General features: G+C 45.7%; 1 protein-coding gene across 5 annotated transcripts in view; it reads left to right on the top strand.

The window, feature by feature from the left end:
* LOC142895439 (unconventional myosin-Ic-like) overlaps positions 1 to 21,342 on the top strand; it is a 45,116-nt gene extending 23,774 nt beyond the window's left edge. For all 5 annotated transcript variants that reach the window (XM_076036488.1, XM_076036492.1, XM_076036491.1 and 2 more), the window contains 31 exons: positions 4,914 to 5,069; positions 5,591 to 5,706; positions 6,991 to 7,189; positions 7,775 to 7,855; positions 8,091 to 8,270; positions 9,306 to 9,404; positions 9,985 to 10,098; positions 11,330 to 11,401; positions 11,709 to 11,828; positions 12,377 to 12,450; positions 12,706 to 12,811; positions 13,695 to 13,775; positions 14,006 to 14,097; positions 14,227 to 14,321; positions 14,794 to 14,840; positions 14,920 to 15,000; positions 15,420 to 15,525; positions 16,240 to 16,357; positions 16,736 to 16,849; positions 17,039 to 17,115; positions 17,222 to 17,290; positions 17,371 to 17,455; positions 17,551 to 17,710; positions 18,053 to 18,136; positions 18,228 to 18,321; positions 18,405 to 18,460; positions 18,540 to 18,675; positions 18,774 to 18,844; positions 18,944 to 19,041; positions 19,139 to 19,238; positions 19,519 to 21,342. In XM_076036488.1, coding sequence (XP_075892603.1) covers positions 4,914 to 5,069; positions 5,591 to 5,706; positions 6,991 to 7,189; positions 7,775 to 7,855; positions 8,091 to 8,270; positions 9,306 to 9,404; positions 9,985 to 10,098; positions 11,330 to 11,401; positions 11,709 to 11,828; positions 12,377 to 12,450; positions 12,706 to 12,811; positions 13,695 to 13,775; positions 14,006 to 14,097; positions 14,227 to 14,321; positions 14,794 to 14,840; positions 14,920 to 15,000; positions 15,420 to 15,525; positions 16,240 to 16,357; positions 16,736 to 16,849; positions 17,039 to 17,115; positions 17,222 to 17,290; positions 17,371 to 17,455; positions 17,551 to 17,710; positions 18,053 to 18,136; positions 18,228 to 18,321; positions 18,405 to 18,460; positions 18,540 to 18,675; positions 18,774 to 18,844; positions 18,944 to 19,041; positions 19,139 to 19,238; positions 19,519 to 19,545 — 3,108 coding nt within the window. In that variant the 3' untranslated portion in view covers positions 19,546 to 21,342. The remainder of the gene's footprint in view (positions 1 to 4,913; positions 5,070 to 5,590; positions 5,707 to 6,990; positions 7,190 to 7,774; positions 7,856 to 8,090; positions 8,271 to 9,305; positions 9,405 to 9,984; positions 10,099 to 11,329; positions 11,402 to 11,708; positions 11,829 to 12,376; positions 12,451 to 12,705; positions 12,812 to 13,694; positions 13,776 to 14,005; positions 14,098 to 14,226; positions 14,322 to 14,793; positions 14,841 to 14,919; positions 15,001 to 15,419; positions 15,526 to 16,239; positions 16,358 to 16,735; positions 16,850 to 17,038; positions 17,116 to 17,221; positions 17,291 to 17,370; positions 17,456 to 17,550; positions 17,711 to 18,052; positions 18,137 to 18,227; positions 18,322 to 18,404; positions 18,461 to 18,539; positions 18,676 to 18,773; positions 18,845 to 18,943; positions 19,042 to 19,138; positions 19,239 to 19,518) is intronic.
* The last annotated feature ends 1,001 nt before the right edge of the window (positions 21,343 to 22,343 follow it).

The raw sequence follows: 22,343 nt of genomic DNA, 5'->3' as shown, positions 1-22,343 counted from the left end.
GTGATCACAATCAGCACGTTCACCAACCTAAACCCACCGCTGCCGTAGAACTAGAACTAACTAGCCAACTAGAATCGCACCGGTTCTAGTTTAATCAAGCTCTACAGTGACCCAGGCTGTCGGGCTGCGTCGATGACCCCTGACCCCTTTCCTGCTGTGCAAAATCCCTGGTCTCCCTGCATCTCTGCACCTTCCGGATGACTAACTGCATTGTCTCTTCATCAGAGCTGAAGCTTGTTTGGTTGCACTTTGTTGTTCTCATTTTGCATATTCAAAACCGCATCTTTTACATGCACAAGCTTTTACATCCACTTGTTCTCCGTGCTTTGTGATTTCTTTATCAGCCGTTTGAATTCATACTGTCAGGATGACAAACGTGGAGGTCTGTTATGTGTTTCACCCCAAGAAAAGGCTGTTCTTTTCCTCGATATGAATTATGTTTCTTGGCTTGCATGTCCGTATGAGGAGATTTGGGAAGCTTAGCTGTGGTTTCAAAGGGTCAGTGTCAGTGTGAGATTCAACAGTTCAGTATTCATCTGTTATGCACTTTGGGGATTGTCTTCTAAACTGAAAAATACTGCTGATTATGTCGTCCGCGGGGAGCTTAAAACTGTTATCGATCACGATTTTAAGAGATCAACTTGCTGGAGCAGCCTGGCATTTCTTTGCTCGAAAACGGGGACTTAACTGGTTTTATTGTTCATCAGCTGCAGAATTAGTGAAAATACTTGCATCTCTCTTGCATCAATCCTGATATCTTGTGTTTTTCATTAAAATTGACCTTTCGTGATTATTGGCCGCACAGTAAGCCAACCAAACATGCCAAGAAAGCAGAAACGCAAGAAATGTTTTGCTTGAGGCCAATGTTTGAAGAAACTTTCATTGCCGAGGTGTGTGTGTGTGTGTGTGTGTCTTAACTCCATATGGTCTGCCTGTGCCTCCATCCACTTTGGTGCAGAGGAAACGGCAGGTTCGACGGCGTTTGCATAAAGAGAGCGACACCCGACCCCTGTGTGTACACCTGAGGCAATGTAAAGGTCAAACCGTTATTGTTCACAGTGTAGCAGGATAAACAAATCCGTCTGCTTTCCCCACTTCACTCTGCTCACAATCAGTCAGTCAGGAGGAAGAAACCAGAAACATGAGATGGCTGGACGAACCACGGCTGCTTCTTCCATACAGGTAGTTGATACACTTAAAAAAAAGAAGGCACCTGTTTTATGCTAAGCTGCCTTGTGATAGTCTCTGTCGGTGAGGCCTGAGCTCAGTCGCACCTGCTCAGGTCTCCTCCTGCTGTGAGCTGCACTGTTTGCCCCTCAGACCAGTGGAAAAACCATGACAACATGTCCAAAGCGGTCGGACACGTACCTAGCACGTCCCTGAGAAGGGGTGGAGGTCCAGTGTGTGTGGCACTAATCCTCAGGAAAGCCAAACATCGGCGACCGAACATTGCAAAACAATGAAGTAATGGAAATGGATGGAGAAAGGAAGAGGGAGTCGCTGCGAGATGTGTTGTGCATAGAGGAGGAAGAGGAGGAGAGAGGCGAGGAAATGAGCCTATGTTTTTTTTTCCTCCCAGGCGCCGCAAGGAGAAGCTTTAAACCATTTCGTGACACTGTGATGGAAATTTACATTGGTCTCTCTGCTCAGAGCGACTTAACCTGTTTCGTAATGATTCATTTCTCCTCAAACCAAAAGTATCCACTTCTTCCTTTTCTGAGAAACATCTTCTCCTCATTCTCCTTCTCATTTTTGCGGTTGATGTAGGGGGAATCACATTGCAGTGGACGTTTGTCACCAGTGAAACGCTAATTTTTCTCAGCTGAAAAACGACAAAGTGTGAGGCAACAGGTCCACTGCAGGGTTCCTGCTGTCCAAAGGCTGAAGAAACAAGCGTGTTTGGGAAGTAATACTCAGAGGTCCAGATGCTAGACATGCTCAGCATATCAATATTCAGGGTTCAAGAATGGATCCGTATGCTCTTTGCCCAGTGCGCCAAAAAAAAAAAAATAGCAACTGCAGTGTCACTTGAAGGTACCATTCCATTCCAGCAGTGCACACACAATAACTATTCATCATATATCTGATGAATAGTGCAATGAAAGTGTTTTTGAAGGGCAGGAAACACTTGGAAGGTTAATCGCATTAGGGCCTCAATAAAATGATGAAATTATTGCTAAAGTAAAAGCAAAAATCTTTAACAGAAGCTCTACTCACTTTTCTTGTGCAAAGTGCTCCTGGTCAACGTGCAGAAATTGCCTCCCAGTTATGTTGCAGTTTTAAGGGAAGGTAATTAGTTGTGGAATCCAGCACTGCTGAAGGTCGGCCAGGTTAATAAAAAGGCTTCGGGGTTAATGTTCACCGCGCCGTTTGATTTTTATCGTCACTCTAACCTCTGTGACGCCGAGGCCGCCTCCTCCGAGGGAACAACGTCTTGACTTTGGACCTGAGGCCGTCGTTGTCGTCACCGGCTGGACGTGCGCACAGACACGCACGGCAGATTAACAAGTGGACGAGGGCCGTCGACGGAGGCTCGGGTTGTCGTCGGATCATAAAGATGAGCGAGACGGCGGTGTTAACGGCCTCCCGACCCGGCCGCCCTCTTGCAAGAGGCTGTAAAGATGACTGGAAGCGGAGCGTCACCGAATGAGAGCGTATGAGAACCAGGCAAGCCGCTAGCTTGGTTTCCATCTCGAGCTCAGTTGTCTAGTCGTAGGTTGTGGGTTCGATCCCATACCAAAGACTACAAAAATGGTACCCATTGCCTCCCTTGATGCTCGGTATTCGGGGTTGGACTTGAGGTGTTGCATCACCCAACAATTCCTGGGTGCGACACTGCTGCTGCCCACCACTCCCTCAGGGGATGGGTCAAATGCAGAGGATACATTTCACATCCTCTGGGATGTGACGGTCAGTGGGATTTTAACCACTAACCTTCTCCTGCACTCAGTCATGGTGTTGCTGCTCCACAGTTTTATCCAAACGGTGTTTGAGAGCATCAGTAACCAACAGGCCTGGGACAGAGTTTAGTGGCAACACGATGCAGCGTCAAACCTTCACCCTGGCCGGAAACCTTGGCCCGCAGCCTCATGGCTAAACAAGCAAAAACCCCACAAAAAAATGGTAGGTCCATTTGACAGCAGGTTTGTCCAGCCTCCTCCCCTTTCCAAACACTTTCCCTGCAGGCTCTTGACCAGAGGGATTCGTGAGATGAGGAATCTTGAGGATTCAGACTAACGTTCCATCTGGTGTTTCATGTGTTGGACATGTGTCGCTGCTGCGTGGGATGAAATAGGCTCATGTTATCTGTCATCTGGCCGTGACGGTGCGTATCTGTTTGCCCTCCAGAGGGAAAGGCAAGGGGTGCAGCGATTTACCGACTTTTAATGAAACACTGTTGTGTTGTTGAGGAATTTCGTGCAGTGTTGTTATCTTTCCGCTGCCTCGGCTGAACTGGAGGGATGGCGCGGTCACAACCTGGCATCCATCATCTGTATTTTTCTACCTCCGTTCTCACCCGCTCCTAATTAATAAGTCGTCTCCTCCCTCCAGTGTTCTCTCCTTCATGTCTCCATCTCTTCTTCTCCTGAGGGATGGACTCTATGTGCTGCATAACACAACAACAACACCTGCTGTACGTTGTGTGTGTGTGTGAGCTCGAGTCCTCCTCCACTTCATGCGGCTCTGTTTTTTTACTTGTGTGCCTGTTAAACATGGATGTGGCCGCTATTCGCAGTCTGATGCGTAAAACTCAAGCCTCTATTTTAGAAAATGGTTTCCTGGGCTTGGAAGATCCCAAACATGTGAGTGTTGCAAGTTTTATTTCACTCCTGATTTTGTCATGTGTTTTTTAGACAGAAGTGCGCCTGGGTGGGGTTTTCACCGAAACTTTGCTTGAAAGGACGTGATTTACCCTCCAGATTGTCCTTCTGGGTGTCTTTCAGATCTTAGGAGGTGGTTTGGAGTTGGTGTTTTAAGAAAAGGATTTAAAGCTTTACTACTTATTCACAGATGATCAATTTGTCTGTTTGGATTCCGCTTTGTTTCTATTTCTAATCTGAATTATGTTTTATTCATATAAATATCCTCTTGTGGAGAACAGAAGAAGATATTTAGGGGAAAGCATTGATCCCACCTATCATTTCATTGATATGAGGTCACAATAGACTTTGTTTGGTAGTTTCCTTTGTTTTTGGGTGGAGAACGGTCGTATATCTGGAAATGGTTTTCAGACCTTCAATACGGATCATGGCTAAGGTCTGTTAAAAGCTGTTACCACCTGAGTTGTTATGACAACTTAGAGGATTGGAATGATCTTAGTCAAAATTCTGGAATTTTCTAAAATTTCCTTTGTTGGATTGGTTTCTATAAAGTTGTTAAAAACAAGTCTCCTTTTCAGTTGCTGAAGTGATGGTGTTGTTATGGTTCCCTGGTCTGAATGTACATATTTAGGTGTGCAGTTCAGAAGGTCAAAGTTTAATCATAAGAGCTTGTCAAACTGTACTACTGTGATGTTGACACGTGAATACTTGGTTGGCCTTTGTCTGATTTCTTTGAACTCAATAGACACAAAAAAATGTTTGTAGTTCTAGGCAAGATAAGCTGTTTACTATTGGACTGAAATAAAACCATCTGGTTTGATTGGTGTGATTTCATGTCATGCCTCATATTTCTCTGTCACGCCTCATCTGCACCAGCAGACCGCCATTCGTCTCGCTGATTCTGTGTCTGTGTGTGTGTGTGTGTGTGTGTGTGTGTGTGTGTGTGTGTGTGTGTGTGTGTGTGTGTGTGTGTGTGTGTGTGTGTGTGTGTGTGTGTGTGTGTGTGAAACCTTGTTGCCTGATGCTATTTTTGTGAATATGTCCTCCAGTCACTAACCTTTCTTCACTGCCCATCTCGCCCCCCCCCTGCAGGTGGTGGCCAGTGACGGCGTGCGGGCGATGATGGAGTCGGCCCTGACAGCCAGAGACCGGGTGGGAGTGCAGGACTTTGTCCTGCTGGAGAACTACACCAGCGAGGCGGCCTTCATAGAGAACCTGCGCAAGCGCTTCAAAGAGAACCTGATCTATGTGAGTGGCTGCGGAGTGTAAAAGCAATCCTCACTGTGCAGGAACGTACTTGGTATACGTCAACCAAAATTAGAATTTCATCAATCTCTACTGCCCACTTCTCTGAAAGCTACGGTGACATTTTCTAAACCACACAACCACTCTGGAGTTTCACACCTTATGAAAGTGCATTTTGGTAAAAACAGCTGAAAATCAGGATCACATTTCTTGTGTTGCTTCATCCAGCAGTTCAGAAGGCCCTGCAGTCCATGTTAGCTTACATGCTACAACAATTAGCTTCGTTGAACATACCTCTGACTTAATATTTTGGCCACAGTTTTGTGATTATTCTGGGCTGCTGCGTCTTCTTGACCACTGGAAGACGTCACGCCGGATGTTTGTGGTGTTTTTCACCTGTTGTTACGTAGTAACATCCATTGTTTACCATCAGAAAACTCATCCGGGACATCGGGGTTGAGTTATAAGTGGGCAACATTACCGAATGTTATCTCTAAATGGCCCCGTGTTCCCTTCTCTGCCAGACGTACATCGGTTCTGTGCTGGTGTCCGTCAACCCCTACAAAGACCTGGAGATCTACACCAAGAACCACATGGAGCGATACCGCGGAGTCAACTTCTACGAGGTCTCGCCACACATGTGAGTCCCACACTCCTTCTTCAACATTTTTTTTCTCTGATAACTAAAAGCAGCAGATGAGAACAGCGCTTTTCGATCAGCTGTTTCCTTTTGCCTTGTTTCCCTGTTGCGAAAGCAGTGTGTCACCATTTGCTGAATACACTTGGATGCCAAAGGTTGCCACGGCGAGTTGCACAGCGTTGCATAGTGAAATATCCCCCCGGTGCCGTCACCCTGTTGCGTCATGCTCTGGCAGTCTGGCCTTCCTCAGTGGTCAGTCCCACAGTTGGCCAGACATGGTTGCGTGAGGCAGACAGTCAGTGTGAGACGTTTCCACGGCGATGGTCAGGGCGATCGTTTTCACTCAGGCCCTCCAGACCCCAGTAGCTCAGCCGCAAGAACAATCGAGGGCCTCACGGAGGCTCACAGTGTCGTCATCCAGCGTTTTCACAATCACTAGTTTGGAATTTTTCTCTCTGTGCTCTTTAACTTTGGCCGAGTGCTTTCGCTCGTGCTCTCTCTCTCTCTCTCTCTCTCTCTCTCTCCCTCTCTCTCTCTCTTTCTCTCTCTCTCTCTCTTACTCTCTTACTCCAAGTGGTGAGAAAGATTTACTTTGGCAGTTGCGACGGCGGGGTCGGAGGGCACAAAACCAGGAGGGGGAGAGGTGGGAAGGAAAGTAAACAAATGATGGCACCGGGGTGGAGGTTTCCTCCCCTCAGAGGGAATTCCTCTGGCCTGGAGCTGATCCTCAGCTGTCAGCCGTGGTGTTGGGAGAAGTGTCCAAACAGGCTGAAACAACACAACCGTGCTGGACACCGACAAGTGATACTGCAACTACAACAGGCTGCGTTCCAACACTGGACTGGGATTCACACTGTTGACCAGTGTCTTTCCATGTTTGCCCACCACATGATGTCATGTGTCGCATTCACGGTTTCCAAGAGGGTCAGACTGCTGTCATTTCACACAACAGGGGCTTTAAACCTGAGCTTGTTTCTGACAAGATTCTTTCAAATCATATAAAAAAATCAATCAATTTATCAAAATCCCTTTATAAAATATACACAAAACCATTGTTGACGGTGACTTACTTTCTTTTTAATAAAAACAGGAATTTTAGCAAGTACAATCAATGAAATCTTATGCTGTCAATAGCCAATGTTAATTGCAATTTTTGGAATATAAATGCAATATTTAATATCTTGTTTCTATTATTTGTTGCTCCTTCCTGTTTTACAACAATTAAAACCAAGAACAAACTTGCAAAAATGCCACCTATAATGTCTGCCTGTGACATCACTGCAGCTACGCTGTGGCAGACAACTCATACCGATCCCTGAGGACGGAGAGGAAGGAACAGTGCATCCTCATCTCCGGCGAGAGTGGCGCCGGAAAGACGGAGGCATCCAAGAAGATCCTGCAGTACTACGCCGTCACCTGTCCGGCCAGCGATCAGGTGCAGACCGTCAAAGACCGCCTGCTGCAGTCCAACCCAGTGCTGGAGGTGAGCCACACCGAGAGGGAGACCAGAAAATTAGAAGGCATTTTTTTTTTTCCTATAATAAATAGCTGACGTGCCAGTCTAATATTTCAGGTCTATAATAAGAACCAGATGGTGGAGAATCACAAGTGATGCTTGTCTAAAAGAACTTTTTTTTTTCTATTTGATTTTTTTTTAATAGATGTGATGTCCGTTAAGCATCAGGGTGAATGTAGTTCAGTTTTTTAATTTTTTTTTTTTTAATTTTTTATCATCAGTTTTATGGCATCGAAAGTGTCTATGGAGGAAATTAACGCTTCCAATTTGTGGAGAAAAGACTCTGGACCCCTCAGAGGTTGAAGGTCTCCCAGAGGTGCTACTCTTCACCTCTGGAAGAGGTGAAGTGTAGCACCACTTTGTTTTTGATGTGTCCCGGCCAGATGTCTTCCAGATGTTCGCAAGTGTGAGAGCGCTGAGCGTGACCTGTAATCTGCGCTACTGTCGCAGACACAACAGGGACTGCGGGTTTTGCACTGTTTTGCACTGTGTTTCATCGGCACATGCTTTCTCTTCCTCCTCCTCCACCTCCTTCTCCTCCTCCTCCTCCAGGCCTTCGGCAATGCCAAGACGTTGCGCAACGACAACTCGAGCCGCTTTGGCAAGTACATGGACATCCAGTTCGACTTCAAGGTGAGCGCGGCGGCTCCTCCGCGCCTGAGTAAACACTGTTCTGCTCTGAAAGAGAGCCACTGGCTCGGAGAAAGGTTGCTTTAAAAAATGTCATGTGATGGACTCCTGCATGTTATGCCAATCCTGCGTCACACCTCAGTACCCCAGCCTCACCCTCTCCTCCTTCTCCCCCTCCTCCTCCTCCTCCTCCACACCTCCTTCAATCTGCCCTCCCTGGCCTCTGTCCCGGCGGCAGGGCGCCCCCGTGGGAGGCCACATCATCAACTACCTTCTGGAGAAGTCCCGCGTGGTCCACCAGAACCACGGGGAGAGGAACTTCCACATTTTCTATCAGCTGATCGAGGGAGGGGAGGAGGACCTGCTGAGGCACCTGGGCCTGGAAAGGAACCCCCAGCAGTACCAGTACCTGGTCAAAGTGAGTGGCCTGTGACCTGGTGGATGTCTGTCTGTTGTCTGTCCGTCCGTCTAATTTGGACTAGAAATTAGCAACCTCACAGGAGTGGTAATCCAATCCAGAAAAGGCATATTTAGCCCTCTGTTTACAGCCTCTGAGCAAAATTGTTTGGTATGAACTTCTTGCAAATATATATAAAACAAGTCAGTCGCTGATGGTGGAAGCAATTGTAGCGGCACCCTTGGTGACATCACAACGGGCTGATTTATTTCTTTTCCTAACACCCAATGTTGCACACATAGAGCAAGTGAAAGAAGAATAGGGCGGAGTTGTCTCATTTCTCAAGAGTTCACTGTCCGGTCATAGCTGCATATTTTTGTTGTTAGGCAACACTTCTTTTCTCCCACTTCCTGTTTCAAGTCCAATTTGCTTGATGTTACGTATCTTCATTGCCGGAGGAAGAATCTAGACTCACTATTTTGGAATTAATATCGGTCAGCCTGAAACAACGGCAACCTATTGAATCTCAGTGAGGTCATTCTGCAGCCTCACCTCGGCCCCTTCAGCAAACCTGTTAATACTGTTAATACATTTTGGCAAGTCTCAGTTGCAGCCCTAGCAGTGTTTTGAACAGTGTATGTATGTGCTTAAGGTGTGTGTGTGTATGCGTGTGTGTGTGTGTGTGTGTCCATCCCAGTGGGAGTCCTGCTTAATAGGCTCTCAGTCCTGGGAACTCAGCACCGTGAGCGACTCTTTCCTCAGAGGAGGACTAGTCTGCCTTAAGGCACCAGCTCAGACACACAGACACACACACACACACACACACACGAGTGCAGACTACAGACTCACACCAGCAGCCACTGGGCAAAACACCCCAGACGAGCGTTTGCGCAAATAGGTGTTTACTTCACATCCTAAATAGGTGTTTACTCGACATGTAAACACCTGTTTACCGGCCACGTGGCGTCGAAATTACAAACTGAAGTAAACGATGACAACGTAGAACTGAAATAAATGTGTTGTGTGTTTGATTTTTTGTTTTGTTTTTATTCACAGGGTAACTGTCCCAAAGTGAGCTCCATCAACGACCGCAACGACTGGAAGGTGGTGAGGAAAGCCCTGAGTGTGATTGGCTTCAACGTGGACGAGGTGGAGGTAAGGAGTCCAGGCCCAGAGAACCCTGCCAGAGCTTTAATACTAATACTGCACTCCTCCTCCTCCTTCTCCTCCCTGCAAGTCTCTCTCTCAAGCAGTGTTTCGATCAGCGTGTGTATGTATGTGTGTGTTATTATACAGTCAGAACTTGTTTGTGCTGAGCGTGGGAGTCTTCCTGCGTGTCCGTGAGTCTGGGCTCCCCGCCAGGCCTTCTTAGCTCTCACACAGTTACAGTGTCCAGCACAGGTGTTTGTGTGCCTGTCTGCGTGCGTGCGTGCGCGTGCGTGCATGCGTGCGCTCCTCTGTTGTGTAATATATAAAGAGCACTTTGCTTCCTACCCGTCCTGCTGAATTCTAGACCCCAAGCCCCCCTTTTTTTTTTTTTTTTTTTTTACCAAACCCACCAGCTTTCTGTTGCCTTGGCTCGGCCTTGCATCATCCAAGCACGATGCAGCCTTCCTCCTCCTCTTCCTCCTCCACTTCCTCCCCCACTTTTATCATTTTGTTGCCTGTATCCTTCTGATTTTTATTTGTCCATTTTTTTTCCTCTCCTCCCTTCCCCTGCGTTGTCTCTTTGCAGGAGTTGTTAAACATCATTGCCAGCGTCCTCCACCTGGGGAACGTGCAGTACAGCGAGGAGGAGGGCGGCAACGCCTGCATCACCGCCGACACGCAGATCAAGTACCTGGCCAGGGTGAGATTCTGCACTGAAACGGACCAAACAGAGCCATGCACCACAGGACTCTTTGTTAGAAATAGCACTAAAAGTTTCCTCAAAGTCTTCCCCCACCCTCTGCTGGGAGGTAGGAAGACTACTTGGATGCTTGGATTTGCTGCAACGACGTGGTTAAAGGGACCGTCCTCATAGAAATGATGTTAATTGACACTAAGGAGTCATTCTGGACATCTCAGCAATAAAGTAGACCAAGCTTGGTGGTGATGTATGTGTATAAAAAATAGTTTCTTGTAAACCGAGGCGCTCAGATAGATTATGGAAGAGGATTATTGCCAGAAGAAGAAAAAAATATTAAAGGAAGGAGATATTTTTTTGAAGTTTCAATTTGGAGTTTTAAGTTGAAATTTCATGAATAAATCAGGAAATTTCAACCAACCTTGTTCTTGGAATTTTGACTTTAATAACTAAATTTTGACTTTAATCTCGAAATTTTGACTTTATCCTCGAAATTTCAATTTTGACTTTATCCTCGAAATGCAAACTTGAAAAAAAGAAAAGAAAAGGGTTTTAATAATCTTTTTTCTCTTCTTGTGGCCCTAATTCTCTTCCGTGATAGATAGATACTACAGATAGGTAGATTCTATATATAGATAGATAGATAAAGATAGATAGATAGATAGATAACACTTAATTTATCCTTCTTGTGCAAAATTAAAAAAAAACCGTATACAGATAGCAGTAAACTGTCATGTCATTTTCTAATCCATACAATCACTCTGTAGTTTCACTCGAGGTAACAGTCTCCAAATTTTTCCATCACCCCAAAGACAAATGCAGTGCAGTTTGCAACAATATTCACTACAGCCTCGTAACCAGGAAGTTGTGTTGACAAGAATACCCTCAAGAGCCACCAAAAACAGTATGTAAAGTTGCAAAGTGAGCGTGAAGTCCAACACAGAGGAGTTCAGACCCTTGAGCCCTCTCATCAGCTCTGAACGCTGGTGTTCAAATGAAAAACACCTCACCCTTGGAAATCATCCCCGGCTCTGTGTGCCACCAAGATACAGTTAGGCATAATCAACAGATGCCAGATGTAGGATGTCATTGTGTGTGTGTGTGTGTGTGTGTGTGTGTGTGTGTGTGTGTGTGTGTGTGTGTGTGTGTGTGTGTGTGTGTGTGTGTGTGTGTGTGTGTGTGTGTGTGTGTGTGACGGTCGGTGCTAATGTTGTTGTTGTTGTGCTCTTCGCAGTTGTTAGGAGTGAATGGCGCAGTGCTGACGGAGGCGCTCACACACAAGAAGATAATTGCCAAGGGAGAGGAGGTAGGACTGGATACACACTCTCATTGTGGCACAAGGATGCAACAGACAACTGCGCACAAAGCCCTGCTGTCTGTGTCATGTCTGGTCCACTGCAGCGTCATTCATTGTCTTGCTTATTGTCCAGTTGTTTCCTCTGTAAAGATGTAAAACTCTTTGCTTGCTTAGACACTGATGTTTGTTGCGTGTGTGTTATTTTTGCGTGTGTGTGTGTGTGTGTGTGTGTGTGTGTGTGTGTGTGTGTGTGTGTGTGTGTGTGTGTGTGTGTGTGTGTGTGTGTGTGTGTGTGTGTGTTGTTCTCCTCCATTAGCTGATGAGCCCGCTAAACCTGGAACAGGCATCGTCAGCACGGGACGCTTTATCCAAGGCTGTGTACGGACGCACCTTCACGTGGCTGGTTAACAAGATCAACTCCTCACTGGCATACACGGTACGCACACACACACACGCACGCACGCACGCACGCACGCACACACACACACACACACACAGACTGCCTGAACTGGCGCCTGACCTCATACTATCCTCATACTTTCATATCATTTCTTTTCATACTTTACCTCTAAACTGAATCTGTCACCCTAATGTTTTTTGTGAGGAACAGTGAGGACGATCCAAAATGTCTTCACTTAAAAAAAAAAAGAGTCTTAACTCACTTTGTTGCACATACGCAACCATACACACATAATTGGTGCTTTTGGATAATATCCAACACTTTGGCCAGTGGAGCAGAGCTCCACCTTGTGGACGGGTTTAAACTTACAGTGCAGATATCTTTACGTCGGACAAATAATAATGATAAATAATAATATAAAAAAATAATGATGCATTTTTCATTTTTCACAAGTTTTTAAACTTGTAAATTTTATTTCAAACTGACATACTGCTATTAATAATTAACTATAATGTAAAGGTCAATGCTTGAAGCGTGAGAGATTCATGGATCTTAAGATGAGATTTGTTATGCTTCTGCTACAGGACGACTCCAACAAGAACTTCTCTGTCATTGGCCTGCTGGACATCTACGGGTTTGAGGTCTTCCAGAACAACAGGTACAGCTCTAACGATGCACATTCACAATGATTTCCCATCTCATCTCCAGTAAGCTTGATCTCAACATTTGCATCTCAGCAATCAACCAGTTCAAACTTAACAGCGATGGGTTCCATCAATAGATGGTTTATTTTTTTCTGATTTCATCTGCCAAACATCAGTCACGGCTACTTGAATCCTAAGTTGCTTTTTTATTATTATTATTATTAAAAAGGGTGTGACCTGTTAACCACGTGTGTCGTTTTGTGTCGCAGCTTCGAGCAATTCTGCATTAACTACTGTAACGAGAAGCTGCAGCAGCTCTTCATCGAGCTCACCCTCAAGTCGGAGCAGGACGAGTACGAGGCCGAGGGCATCACGGTCAGTGTCTCCCTCCGCTTCTGCACCCACACGTTGATCCCTTCAATTCATACGACGCACATGGAGTCGCATTCTTTACCTTTAGGTCTCCCTTCACCAGCCGGCTTAGTTTTCATGTCCTCTCTTAGGTCTTGTTCCAGCTAATTTCGCTTAACTTCACAATGTGATTTTAATTTTTTTTTTGTTCTTATGTCTGATTTCTAAGTGTCAAAAAACGGACTATAAACTGAGGAAGACCAATTATAAGTTTATTTTTATTATTACTATTGATCATTAGAATATTTTTAAGCCCCAGAAGTATTAATAAATAATTTATTTTGATAATTAAAGTAAGGAGAACTTTTGACAGCCGTCATGTAATGACATAAAATTGTTAATGAAATAAAGAAGTTGTATCTGGCATGTTTGGATTCGGCTCCACCATAAGTACATGAATGAAGTGACGGCTGTTGGTTAGATGAGCTCTCTAAAACTTGCACAAATGTCAAGTTCTCTCCTGTTGCCTGGTGCCCTCAGTTTATTTTCACTGCGTTTGTATTGTTTTCTCTGGAACAATGTCCTCCTGTGTCCAGCCTGGTATAAACGCAGCGGTCAGAGCGAGCAGTCTGTGGGACTCACCTCTCAAAGGGCCCATTATCTTCTGACATCAGCGCCGCAGGCCACACTCTGTCATCTCCGTGGAAATGATGTCTCTGTTAGCGCTGACTTATTAACCTGACGGCTGCTGCCGGAGCCGCTCATACAAGTTTTTTATTTTTTTGTCCCCTCAGATTCCCCAGATAAATGATATGTGATGAGCCGTGAGAAACAACCAAATACGTGTCTGTAAAATCAGATAAGACTGTTTTTCTTCACATTGGCGTTTGTCATCTATGTTTTTCAGTGGGAGCCGGTCCAGTATTTCAACAACAAGATCATCTGTGACCTGGTAGAGGAGAAGTTCAAAGGCATCATCTCCATCCTGGTGAGGAGAGCTGAGGACACTTTCTGCTCCACAGCACAATGTTTTTATTAACTTGTTCTTCCAATGGATGTTTGGCAAAAATAAACCTTCTAAAACGCCGTATAAACGTTGTTAAACGACTGGACACCAGAAGGGTTTTCGAGCTCCTGGCTCAGCCATCAGCCTTGTAGTGTCACGTGTCAAAGTACTTTGTTGACTGACTGACTGACGGTGGATCTGGCGTGCGGCAGGATGAGGAGTGTCTGAGACCGGGCGACGCCAATGACATCACCTTCCTGGAGAAGCTGGAGACCATCGTTGGAGGACACGCGCACTTTGTCACGTCAGTTTGCTTCCTGTCAAAAGACGCTCAGTGACACTAAAAAGAATCTGTGGACGTGAACGAACATTTCTGCAGTAATAGGCAGTTGGTTTTGTATCCAACTGACGGCCCCTTTGCGTTTCCCTGCAGTCACAAGTTGGCCGATGCCAAAACCAGGAAGGTGATGGCTCGCAATGAGTTCAGACTGCAGCACTATGCTGGAGATGTCAACTACAACGTCAATGGTGAGTGAGTGTGTGTATGTGTACTTGTTTTTCTTTTCCTGTGTGGACTGACCTCTAAACCCCCTTTTATATTGAGGACATTTTTATTTGAGAGGACATTTGGCTGGTCCGTACAAACTTTATTATTAGATTTCGGGATGAAGGTTTGAGTTGAATGATGGACTGAGGTTGTGTTTAAGATCAGGGTTCAGTGTGGTTGAGGTTGGGATTATAGTATAACAAATGTACATCAAGTTCTCAAGTTTTGCACTGTGAACACAAAAGTCAGGCTTTAAAAAAAAGCCTGCCAGATACCAAGAAATATTAAAAAGCAGATACCTGAATAAATGTGATAAATTATGAATCCGGCTTAATTTGGAAATGATGAATCACGGATACAGACTGGATCTAACCAGTGACAGGCGATGCCGTCTCTCTCTTGTCACGTCTGGAAGAAATAAATTCAATTCTGTTTTTCTCTTTTGCGCGGCAGGATTCTTGGACAAGAACAACGATCTGCTCTTCAGGAACTTGAAGGAGGTGACTTTCACACGTCCTCTCCCTCTGTTGGGCTCCCTGGTGGTCTGCCGTGCTCAGTCGCGTGTGTTTGTGTTTGCAGGTGATGTGCATGTCTGAGAACAAGATCCTGAGGCAGTGTTTCGACAAGGAGGAGCTGAGCGACAAGAAGCGACCTGAGACGGTGAGATGCCCGATGGTGTGTGTGTGTGTGTGTGTGTGTGTGTGTGTGTGTGTGTGTGTGTGTGTGTGTGTGTGTGTGTGTGTGTGTGTGTGTGTGTGTGTGTGTGTGTGTGACAGACGACTGCAGTGTGTTTCCCTCCCAGCTGCCTCTGAGTGGGCAGTCTGATGGGGAATCTCTGCTGATTCCCACTCACTGAGGAATGCCGTGACTCTTGCATGCCCTTCTCTCACACGCACACGCACACCACTTGAACGGGCGACTGTCGCAGGTTCCCAGTCCTCCACATTGGTACCAGTGTTCAGCCTCCACTGGGCAGCCAGTCGCGTCAGCCGTCGTCTCTCGCTCCTCTCGGCTCGGCCACTCGTCTCCTCACCGTCTCCCTGTTTCTCACCCGTGTGTCCTGGTGTCTGCCTCCCCAGGCGGCCACCCAGTTCAAAGCCAGTCTGGCCAAACTCATGGAGATCCTCATGTCCAAGGAGCCGTCGTACGTGCGCTGCATCAAGCCCAATGACTCCAAACAAGCAGGTATGAAGTCTTTTTTTTCTCTACTGTTTCTAGCAGTGCAACAATGTTGCATTCAGTCTCAAACAAGGCTCATTATCATGTAATGTCAATATCATACATACATATCACTTTTCTCGTGAGGATGAACATGCCTGATGTGTTCCTTAATCTGATAAAGCTTCAGCTATTGATGAATTGTCCACTATATAATTTTGGATTTTGACCTGGATTGTTTGAATAAACGGTTACTAACTCTGTGAAAATTAAATTAACTAAATTAAGAAAGTCTTCTCTTGTCCAGTTTTGTTATTTTGACAAAGAAAAGCGTAAAAGTATAATGACAATCTGACTCCCAATGCTTTGATCTCAGCTTTATGTAACAGTTCTCGTAAACACGTTTAAAGGAGCTTTGCGGCCACAACGAGCTAATATTGCCTCCTGAAGCGTAATTTCTAATCCGAAGCTTTCCCGTAATCCCAACAAAAACAGTTTGTTTTCGGCAGCAGTGCACCTCAGCGTGTGGTCGGCCGCCCTTTGTTTCCTCTCCACACTGGCCCTTTTGTTGTTTACACAGTTTCTCTGTCCTCCGGTCACTCCTACCACTCTTATTTTGCATCAGCCGGTTTTCTCTGGTTGCTGCCCCCTCCCCAACAGGCTCTGCATTTTTCCCTCTCTCTGTCATCAATCTGACTGTTTGGTTTTTCTGTTGTTTTCCACCCTCCCCTCTGGCTCCAGCCCGCTTTGACGAGGTGCTGATCCGTCACCAGGTCAAGTACCTGGGCCTGATGGAGAACCTGAGAGTGAGGAGAGCCGGGTTCGCTTACAGGCGGCGCTATGAGGTCTTCCTGCAGAGGTGATGCCAAAAAACTTCACCGCACAATCACACACATGTGGTAGCAGTGAAAAAACAATTAAAAAAAACCTACATGGAGCCGAACAGCAGGAAGTGAAGAGGGAGTTCGGCTGAACGCAGGCAGCCTCATAATATCTGCACGTGCGTCCCGCAGTCGCAGCAGCTTCAGATTTCCTGTCTTTACGAAACAGGAAGTCTTTAGGCTTAATATCAGGACGTGTCCGGTCCTCCCACAGAGACACTTGCACATAGCCATCACTTTTAGTCAGAGTGTCAGACTCCATACAGATACTGTACCACCACTGGGCTTCAGTCATTAGTGTTTCAAAAACCTTAAATGGAAGGCTGCTGTCGCTGACGCTGCGTCCTGCTGTGTAGATACAAGTCCCTGTGTCCCAACACGTGGCCCAACTGGAAGGGAAAGCAGTCCGAAGGAGTGGCCACACTGGTCAAACACCTGGGCTACAAGCCAGAGGAGTACAAACTGGGCAGGTGAGCGCCTCGCAGATCCACAAATATACTGTGTGTGTGTGTGTGTGTGTGTGTGTGTGTGTGTGTGTGTGTGTGTGTGTGTGTGTGTGTGTGTGTGTGTGTGTGTGTGTGTGTGTGTGTGTGTGTGTGTGTGTGTGTGTGTTTCCATTTCACTGACCTGCTCTGTCCTATTTTCACTTCACGTTGTAGAACAAAAATCTTCATCCGCTTCCCAAAGACCCTGTTTGCCACTGAGGAGGCGCTCGAGACAAGGAAACACAGTCTTGGTGCGTTTGTCTGGATTGATCCGTTATTTTGCCTGGTATTTTAACAGCGGTGTCAGATTTTTAACGTTTAATCTTCTCCCGTTGTCTAATTTTTGTTGCCGTGCAGCCACTAAACTGCAGGCAGGATGGAAAGGCTACGTCCAGAGGTCCAAGTACAAGAAACTGAGAGTGGCCGGTGAGTTGATACAACTTTTGAGATTGCATCACTGCTACTGTAAGATTTCCATTTAATTATGCATGTAATTTTCCTTGCAGCCATCGCCGTCCAGGCCTGGTGGAGAGGGATCCTGGCCAGGAGGAGAGCCCAGCGCCGGCGACAGGCTGCGAACACCATTCGCAGGTACACAAAGCAATGTCCATCAGGTGGCAACTCGCAGCCCTTAAACTGCTGGAATTATTTCATTTAATGTCATTTTATTCCTCCCAATTGCACAGGTTCATCAAGGGCTTCATCTACCGCCACAAGGAGCGCTGTCCCGAGAACGAGTACTTCCTGGATTACGTGCGCTACTCCTTCCTCATGACGCTGCACAGGAACCTGCCCAAGAACGTGCTGGACAAGAGCTGGCCCACACCTCCGGCCGCTCTAAAAGAGGTGTGGAGGAAACACACGCACGCACACAAACAGTCTCACAGTCGTGGGTCAGAAGACACTGGATGAATTTGTAATATTTATTTATAAAAATAAAAAGGAATTAAATGTAAAAGGGCTGTCTTACCATGTCTTTTTACCTTAAGGCTAATCTTATTCACCCTGGAATTGGAAAGTAATTTAATTAGGACAAAATTACAAACATAATTGTGTAACACAAACACACTTGCCAGAGTCAGTGTTTGTGCTATTGTTGTGTTTGATGAGCTGACACAGTCCAGTTGAGCCGACGGGGCGTGTCCTGTTGACAGAGGAGGCCTTGACAACGTCTCTTTGTGTCTTCAGGCGTCGGAACATTTGCGCAGACTGTGCATGCAGAACATGGTGTGGAGCTACTGCAAGAAGATCAGCCCCGAGTGGAAGCTCCAGGTGAGCAGGCAGCCGTGCCTCCTCTCGTCCAAGTTTCGTCCTTCTTTTTTAAATTTATTTCCCCTCACCGTTGTCCCGCTCGGTCGAGCAGATGGAGCAGAAGATGACGGCCAGCGACATCTTCAAAGACAAGAAGGACAACTACCCGCAGAGTGTGCCCAAGCTGTTCGTCGGCACGAGACTCAGTAAGTCGCAAGACGCCCTCTTGTGTTCACCTGTAGTGTGACACAAAAAGATTTTACAAGCCTGTCTCCTCTCTGTCTCTTAGATGGTGAGGACATCAACCCCAAGGTGCTGCAGACTCTGGGCAGCGAGAAGATGAAGGTAAGCTCATAGCGGAGAGAAAACGGCGCCTCCTAGTGTTTGCGCCTGGTGCGTTAACGGCCTCTCTTCCGCCTCCCAGTACGCCGTGCCGGTCACCAAGTACGACAGGAATGGCTACAAGCCTCGGCCACGCCAGCTGCTGCTCCTGAGCAACTGCGCCGCCATCGTGGAGGAGTCCAAGCTCAAGCAGCGCATCGACTACAAAACCTTGAAAGGTCAGAGGTCGACCCTCGTGTCTTAGCCTGGACTCTCCAGGAGGGGGCAGCACTGGGTTCACGTCGCTAAAACCACAAAATCCATCTTTGTCCCGCAGGCGTCTCTGTCAGCTCGCTCAGCGACGGCTTGTTTGTTCTGCACGTGCCCAGTGACGACAACAAACAGAAGGTGCGACCGAAGACACGTCCTGTCCAAACCGCTCGCTGATAACATCCGCTGCCACGTTTCAGGGTTGGTGTTGATGTTGTTTTCTTCCGCTGCCGACAGGGAGACGTCGTCCTGCAGAGCGACCACGTGATCGAGACCTTGACCAAGATCGCCATTTGCGCCGATAAAATCAACAACATCAACATCAACCAGGGCAGGTGAGACGCAGGCACACTGAACACATCACGTCAACCCCAGCTGGTGGAGCGTCTCTAGTTTTTCCAACCGTGTGCCGTGTTGTGGTTCCTCCCTCAGTATAAAGTTTACAGTGGGTCAGGGCAAAGAGGGGACCATAGACTTCACGCCTGGATCAGAACTGCTGGTGAGCAAGGCCAAGAACGGACACCTGTCTGTGGTGAGTCCTCCAAGTCACATGAGTTGACAGCCGTGTCAGTAGTTGTGTTGTTGAGCAGTCACACTGGGTCCATCTCCTCAACTAGATTAAGTCCAAGTCTGTCTGGCAGACTCATTCTTGTCATTTTCAGAAAAATACTGTGATGTTATTTGACGCCGTCATGTACTTTTTGTTCTTATTTGTCAGTTTATTTGTTCAACTTCCTGTGGTGTTGCTGATGTCACTTCCTGTTGACGGTTCCTTTTCTAAAGCAGTGGTTTTTCCTCTCTTTCTCTCCCAGACGGCCCCCAGACTGAACTCCAGATGATGGCCAACCCAAACCACACACACACACACACACAGACACACACACGCCAACCAGGATGCTCCTGACCTCCCCTACCCTCTAATCACATGACTGCAGACCGTGCTCTGCTTCAGCCAATCAGACACCAGCTGCTGCCGCGCAGGTGGCGCTGTGCTTCCAATTAAACCAGAAAATTTAAGAAAAGAAAAAAAAAATCCAGCAAAACTAATTGATATATTTATGTTTATATATTATATTTTTTGGGAATAATACTGAATAAATATTTTTGATTTTATATGTAAAGCCAAGGAATAACAAATATTTTGGTGCGTTTTTTTTTTTTTTTTTTTTTTTTTTTTTGACAGAGCGTTTATTGTGCTTTATTAGGGAACATGACCAAGAATATGATGAGGGAAGATTCTGACAAGAGGGCTTTTTTGTTGATGAAAGTCAGGGTTAGTTCATGCCTGATGTCTCATTTCTTGTTGGGTTTTTTTTTTTACCCCCACCCTTTTTTTTTATTCTTGCTTTATGAAATTTAACAGGCTTGATTTCTTTAGTTGACGCTGCTTCTTCTGCTGGACCTAAAGTGCAACATAGCACTAGCATGGGGATGAGTAGAACAAGGTCGGCGTGTGAGGAGGGTCGTTGCTGAGAGGTTGAGGTGTGAGTGCGGGGGGGTGTCAAAGCTCTCCAAGGCAGCTCTCTAGGCCGAAGGGAAACGATGTCGCCCAGGTGGATCCGAGGTCCATGATGGGATTCACTACTCGGAAAATGCTGCAGACGAAGAGTTCTGTGTACGTGCAAATGGACGGAGAGAAGAGGAGAAAAGTGAAAAGAAAGATGATTGAAGGCAGCGTCTGATTGCCTTGACGCGCACTTGTCCGTGCCGTCCCACCCAGCTGACGTTTCCGATGTTTTAGTGAATGTTGCTCCACCTGCCAGTTCTGTCCAGCGGCTCCTCCGTCGTCCACGACGCTCTGCAAAGCCTCCTCAGCTCCTTTATGCCTCTGTTGCTCCTCCAACCTCCTGATGACTAAACTGTTTTTCCATGGCTGCGCCTCCCACACGTTGACCAACATTTCTGGCAACCACCCTTTTCCTGTGTGTGCGGGTATTACTACCGACTGACTCTTTTTGTAATTCTTTGTGATAATATGTGAAGCTTGGGGCTCGCAGCTTGGAAAGCCATACTGTCAAGGTTTTTTACGGAACTAGCTCAAAGACCAAAACCAGCGCTTTAAAAGATGCAGAAGAGCTTTGTCAACATTTCACTTTCAGAAGTTTAACATCTTGTCCATCAAAAGTGCAGAATCATATTTTTTTTACATTTAAGATTAGAAAGAGTCTCTGTCTGCAGGATATGAAAGTACAGCATCAAAGTCTACAACAGATGAGCTGGGAACATCTTAAGTCAATGATTAAACAGGCCCTAAATACATTGTTCTGACAAAAAAAAATGAGAAAGATAATGTTTAAGATATGCTATGTTAGCTTTTGTCAGGGCTAACCATTTTGTGTGCCATCAGCGCTAATCTTCATCTATATTTTAAGCACAAATGAGAATCTTATCTTGATTTTCTCCACAATTCTCACCATTTAGTGCGTTTTCCAAAGAAATCAATCCCGAAGAGCAAAATTCTGTGCTTTTTGTGTATTGGAAGCCTGTTGAAAAAGCTTTTAAAATGTCCAGCAACACTGTAGAGTTCTGCTAATTAGTTTAAGAACCTGTAAACCATTTCTCTGGATAACACCAAGTCTAATCAAAGACTGGCATGTGATAAAGTGATTAAAACCTTCAAGAGGATCCCACAAACATTTCCAGACTTTGCTTACGTGTGATTTATTTTTTATTTTTCTTCATCCATGTGGCGAGGCGGGTGCAATATGCCAACGCAGGACTTTTAGACTGCTCGCAGAGAATACTAGCCAAAGACCCTGTTGATTGATAATGATTCTGTGTTGTGTGTGTGTGTGTGTTTTTTTTTTTAATGATATTATAATGTTAGTTATGAATGTTATGCTTTTTTTCAGTTGGGAGATCGATATGTACAGTTTGTGTTCTTTTGTTATTAATGAGAGATTTAAACCACCGAAACGTTTCAGGTGAACAGAAGCTTTGCAGTTTTGTTTGTTGATGCAAACTTGTGCCTTTGTCGGATTTACCTCCTTGACACAGTCTGGTCCTTGTGAAAGTTTCCCAGCACCTCCTGAAGCTCTCTCTCTCTCTCTCTCTCTCTCTCTCTCTCTCTCTCTCTCTCTCTCTCTCTCTCTCTCTCTCTCTCTGTCTGTCTGTCTTCGGTCTTAAGTCGACCTCTATCTATTGATCCGCAGATGCACTCCTGTTATCAGTCCTGACTTACTGTATGCACCGCACCAATGTATAATTATGCCAACACACTAAAAGATTAGATACTTAATATGTGGGGAAAAAATATTAATAAAAAAAGAAATGTCAATTTTTCTGCCTTATTTTTTCTGCTGTGTCCTGCCTTGTAACTCCATCCGTCCTTTCATTCATTAATGTATTGTTGGCAGTCCTGTGAATTTTCGCTTAAATTCAGCAGACCTATTTTTTTGAAGCTACTTTTTATGCTTGAATTTGAGATTGTAAAAGTGTTTATAGTTTATACCCATTTTCAGATCTTTATTATTTATCACCATGACATAAAGGATTCATGTTATTCTTTTTTATAACTACATGATTAAGCATACACTTGTCCAGCCACTGTTTTCTATACATGCATCTTAAGTCTTGGTCAACCTTGAATTATTACAAAAAGCTATGATTTATAAAAAAAAAAAAAAAAAAAAAAAAA

The sequence above is a fragment of the Nelusetta ayraudi genome, unplaced genomic scaffold, assembly GCF_046127955.1.
Source record: "Nelusetta ayraudi isolate G7.1 ecotype Tasmania unplaced genomic scaffold, CSIRO-AGI_Nayr_v1 ptg000048l, whole genome shotgun sequence".
Taxonomy (NCBI): Eukaryota; Metazoa; Chordata; class Actinopteri; order Tetraodontiformes; family Monacanthidae; genus Nelusetta; species Nelusetta ayraudi.
The sequence above is the reverse complement of the archived record's forward strand: the minus strand, read 5'-3'. Positions and strand labels throughout refer to the sequence as shown.